Here is a 5,725-nt window from a genome sequence, read left to right on the forward strand (position 1 = left end):
TTTCGAGGTGCCACTGATTATCGAGTCACCTTTGGGTAGTAGAACCTTTGTAGATTGTACATGCCCCTGCTGCTCTAGGAGATTTATGGTCTTCGACTGGTATTCGACCAAAGGATCATCATGGTGTTCTAGGCCAAGTTCTGGGAATTTCGGTAGGTTAGCCCTTTGTTTGGCTACACGAGCCGGAGGGGTACTAGTATTTGCACTCGGGAAGCTAGGTTTGCATTGCCTTTATCCCCTCTAGTTCTGTCAAGCCCATCCCATTCGGAAAATCGACAAGGCATCTCCGACTTCTAATTTGTCAATCAAGGATTCAAGGCCTCCAACTGTCTTTTCTAGATTCAGGACATGATTAAGATCTCCAAGATTGAACTGAGTGAATACTTTATTGGGTTCCGCTCACATGTTTCTCGTCTGTTAGTAGGCTATTCTAAGTCAACAAGTACAAGTTAGTTTGCCTCAAATCATACATGCCAGATTTTTTTGCGCAGAAGGAGCTCGAAGCTCGAAATTTCAGTAAAACCACCCGCACTGATAACTGGATCATTTCTAACAGAAGAAACAATAGAACAATTGTACTAGGTTGCAATGCTTTGTGAACAAAGGGGAATCGGTAGTACTCTGTTTGAAGTCGCGGTTCTGAAGGAGATCGTTTTAGAAACTACAAATTCCTAGTAATAGCAAAAGAGGAGTGATTACGAGGGAGTATGAAAAAATAACAGAAAGTAACGAATCAAATCAATACCCGGGGAAGAAATGACAAAATGGAGCTAGGAAAACAGGCTTACCGTGGTAGCCGGAGGGTAATGCGGCGTGGGCGGGAAATTTTTGGTGTTTTCTACAGGTTTTCGACAATTTGGCAAATGAATTACTGATTTCCCAAAGTGGAATCAGGGATGGCATCGGATTTTGGCGAAACTGAAATTTATCGGTACTAACTGAAACGGCCGGATTTCTTTTTTATCTAGTTCATAACCAAAACCGTCTGGAACCGGTTAGGTTGGGTTTTGTGGTTAACATGTTTATGGTTCCAATCGCTACGATGTTGATGGTTGAGATCGAAACATAACATTAACAAAAGGATCAAACAGCTTTAGCAGTCCATGACCAAGATGAAAAAATTTAGAAATGGCAGTCTCAAGTTCTCAACCCAAACCACAACGAACCGATTTAATCGGGATGGTTTTCGACCGAATAGTGTTTTTTACCACGATAATTCTTAATTTGAAAAAACTAGCCGGTTCAATTTCGGTTTTACTTTAGGGAGTTTTTATTTAGATTTGTGTGAGCACCAAGACTTATGCGAGTATGTGTGCCGGGTGTGTGAGTTTATGTGTTAGATATTTTGCCTAAATAAATAATAATATTAATGGCATTTTTTTAAATCTTTTTTCAAAATAAAATTCAACTTTGTAAAATTCGTGTAAATCTTTTGTGTACTAGGCTCTGTTTGTTTTGACGCAAAATGTTTTACAATGAAAAATATTTGCCCTGTAAAATGATTTTGCTGAAATTATTTTTGTTATTTTTGTTTTTCGGTGTTTGGTTGAGATTTGGAAAATACTTTTCAGGACAAAAAATTGAATCACTTTAAAATCCAAAAAAGCCGTTCTCAATTTCCTTGTGAACGTTCATAAAAATATGGGACCGGTTCCGTGGACAAAACAAATAATACAACTTTTGATACAAATCTTGTGTGGGACGCATTTTGAAGTTTCTCGTGCCGTTTAACTTGTTTAAAACATGTTTTTAAGATTTTCGTTCCTACTTTTGACAGGATAAAAATTGAACGAATCGATCAAGTTTTGATTATTAAAAACATAATTTGAACAAATCAAATATCTCCAATTATTAGCGTGTGGCTCCAAAAAAAAATATTTGTGTCAAATTTTGTGTGTTAAAAACTGTGCTGACTATTCACGTAACTTGCTTGTGTTTTCCAAATGAGTTTGGTTCATTCCCCAAAGAGAGAGAGAGGGAGAGAGAGAGAGAGAGAGAGAGAGTAATTAATGCTGTAGATGCGAGTGTGAAGCACCGGCACCAAAGCTCTGAACAGATTTCCAAAAACGACTTACGGGAATTTCGGGGGTAAAACATTTTGCACCGAATGAAGTAAAACATTTTTCACAAAAAATGTTTTACATGATGTGTATCCAACCAAACAACGTAAAATACGTAAAATATTTTGGTGGAAAATATTTTACTTCGAAACCAACGGAACCTTAGTTGTTGAGTGTTGTAGTTGGTCTCAAAAGAGAAAATTTCTAGAAACTAAACATAGCCAATTATGATCAAAACTCCTAAAAGAAATTAACTAATGACAAAAATAATTTAAAACCTCAGATTGACTTTTGGGACCTGCAACGTCTCTCGGATTGATTTTTGGACCGGCGACAAACGGCAGGTTCACGGCAATCCTCGCAGCGGCGTCGGAAGCGTTTCGTTTCCAGTCAAGTGGTGGTAGATCGGGTGTTATATAAGTGGCAGTTAGGGTTTTTTTTGGGGATCGATTGGGTGTATTTTAGGATTTTGTTGGTCTTTGACTAGCGTTTGGGTCTCGGGTTCCCTTGGAGAAGTAGTTTTAATTTCCTTGAGCCCTTGCCCTTTTAATCTTTGTAATTTTCGAATTCAGAGATTAATAAAATTTGTTGCTGATCAAAAAAAAAATTAAAACCGACTGACTTCTTTGATTATTTTTTATCTTTATTCAGCTTTTTTTAGGTTTAATTTTTATTTACGTATTTAACTCTAAATAATTTAAAACCAGCAGACTTCTTTGATTATTTTTTGTCTTTATTCAGCTTTTTTTGGGTTTAATTTTTACTTATTTATTTAACACTTCTAGTCGAGAAGAGAAAAAATATAAATATGCGCAAACTAATAAAGGTCAAAAATATTTAACTCTTCTTTCCTCTTGCTTTATTATCTCCTAAATTTGTCTTTGGAAAAGAATTCAAAGCATCTGAGGAAAGTGCTCCTAAAATAACTAGGTTTATAGCAGAAGGAAACACAATGCAAAAAAAGGCATCTCAAGGAGAAATTTTTCAGTGCCGCACGGGCACCGGCCACGTGGTGCCGAGCACGCATTTCGGCGGTCTAAACGTATTTTGGACGGCCCAGATCGATTTGAGCTTAAGGAGGTGTTCTGATAATTTTACACTTAAGAATTACCCAAACAAATTTGGGCGTTCAAAACACATTTGGATGGGCGAGATCGTGCTTGCCACGTGGTGGGTGCCTACCCGTCACTGAAAAACTTCTCCATCTCAAGGCCCAATATATCCTCCTGGTACTCTCTCTCTCTCTCTCTCTCTCGTTGTTACTGTCGGCCTTGTTTCCACAATAGATTATTCGGCTGTGAAAAACCATGGCTAATTGGAATGAAATCCCTAGAGACATATGGCGTTTGATTCTACAAAAGGTGGTTACAGTAATCACTGATCACATACCCTTTTGCGGCGTCTGCAGATTATGGAGGTCAATAGGACTTGAATACAGAAGAAGTAAATTCCCTGCTAATGTCCCAGGTCTAATGATACCCGGCGGGCCCACCACCGCCACCCGAACCCGCCGCTTCCTAGCTTTTCCCGTGGGTAAGGATATAACCCAGTTAGACGACCATGATTTGCCAGTCCTATCTGTCCCTCAAGAGAGTCTTTGTCGCGGGTCACACCGTGGTTGGCTTGTTATTGTGGAAAAAAACATGACCATGTATATCTATAACCCAATCTCGGGTGTCCGGATCAGCCTCCCTCCCGTGACTACCCTCCCGAAGCTGAAACGAAGAAATACCCGTATGTCTAAGTGGTATGTAAAGAAAGCAATTCTATCCGCAATTCCATTGTCTTCGTCCTCGGTGAATTGCTTTGTTTTGGTTTTCTATGGATTTTATGAGATGGCTTATTGTAAGGTTGGAGATGTAGTTTGGACAGCGATTGAGGGGCCGAAGCGATGGAGATACATAGATGCTATATTCTATAAGGAAGTATTTTATATAATGGATTACTATGGAGGAATTTGTATTTTGGACGTGAATTTACCTCACCCAAAAGTGACTGAACTCGGCATATCCCCTCCACGGTTGCTTCCTTATGTGCAAAAGTGGTACTTGGTGGAGTTTGGCGGAGAATTACTTCAAATTTTGAGAGAAATTCTAATCTATTTCGCTGAATCTGACAAAGAGGATACTGATGAAGGCCAACAAAATAATGCTAATGAAGATGATGAGTTTGATTATGACCACAATTTTGATAGAAATACCGGCGACATTATCGATCAAACCACCGACTTTCAAGTATTCAAGCTAGACATGAGCAGTGGTTTAGAGCCAAAGTGGATTGATGTAAAAGATCTAGAAGGTGGGGCAGTATTCGTAGGCTTGAACCAATCCTTTGCGCTAACAAAATCGAATCTAGTGGGCTACAAAGGAGACAGAATCTATTATACAGATGATAATATTGGAAGTCACAAGCTCTATATACGCTCGGGTAATGACATTGGTGTCTTCAACATAGCGGACTCCATCGTTGAACCTCTCTACTCCACACACTCTGGATCTACAAAGCCACCGGCCGTGTGGATTACCCCGATGGAATATTAGCAACATTCTGGCTAGCTAGTGTATACTACTATGGTTCATCGATCCTGATTAGATTTCACTTTGGTCTTGGTTTTTTACTTTGAGTCCTTGTTACCCCTTTTTCATGGTTTGTAATGATGGGAGTTTGGATATTTTATTTCATGGTTAATTTCTATCAATTTTCTTACTCAAACAAAAAAGAAAGAAATGAAGGATGGATGCAATGCATACAAAATTAAAAAAGATATTCAACGTTACATACATGATTCAAATGATCAGATTCGGAGATAATTTGACGCAGCGGAATTAACAAAGAGATTAGTTGCGTACTAATCAAACGAATGATAGGTACTCGTAGCCACGAGCAGTTCTTGAATCTTCAAGAGAAAAAGACAAAGTCTGAATATTATTGATAATAAGCTGCATAAACTCTAGGTTACAAACCCTTAAATAGGCTGAAACCCTAAAAACCCTAAAAATAAACTTGGAAAATAAAAAGTCCCAGAATTTGGGGCTTTTCCTAAAATTGAAAACGGGAAAGAAAAACAAGACTTTCCCGAATGATAGGTACTCGTAGCCACGAGCAGTTCTTGAATCTTCAAGAGAAAAAGACAAAGTCTGAATATTATTGATAATAAGCTGCATAAACTCTAGATTACAAACCCTTAAATAGGCTGAAACCCTAGAAACCCTAAAAATAAACTTGGAAAATAAAAAGTCCCAGAATTTGGGGCTTTTCCTAAAATTGAAAACGGGAAAGAAAAACAAGACTTTCCCAAAAAGAATCAACTTAAAAGGAATTACGGTCTAAGAGTTATTAACGAAACAAATCTTTCCTAAAACAGCAAAATAACGCAATTGAATGCCTAAACGAAGGAATTAGGCCGAAAAGCACCATCGATCATCAACTTAGGGTTATGAGTATTGACCGGAGCGCGAAAATAAGTCAGCCCACCAAGTTTGGGCCTATTCCGAGCTCGTCCGATTTTAACCAATTTGGGTAATCTGAAATTAAACACCGTTTGGACTTTCGAGGCTTGGCTCGGTCCAGCTGATCATGGAATTGGGCCTCCACGTGTTCTACATCATAATTTAACTTTCGTAGGGCGGCTTTATTTGTTAGGATACCACAATAAAATTACTATT

At 38.4% G+C, this 5,725-nt stretch overlaps 1 protein-coding gene across 1 annotated transcript; it reads left to right on the top strand.

Moving 5' to 3' along the window:
* The first annotated feature begins 3,367 nt into the window (after nucleotides 1–3,367).
* LOC131301652 (putative F-box protein At5g55150) lies at nucleotides 3,368–4,600 on the top strand. Its single transcript, XM_058328030.1, has one exon. It carries the CDS (start codon nucleotides 3,368–3,370, stop codon nucleotides 4,598–4,600), a length of 1,233 nt encoding a protein of 410 aa, XP_058184013.1.
* Nucleotides 4,601–5,725: the final 1,125 nt, after the last annotated feature.

The sequence above is a fragment of the Rhododendron vialii genome, chromosome 9a, assembly GCF_030253575.1.
Source record: "Rhododendron vialii isolate Sample 1 chromosome 9a, ASM3025357v1".
NCBI lineage: Eukaryota > Viridiplantae > Streptophyta > Magnoliopsida > Ericales > Ericaceae > Rhododendron > Rhododendron vialii.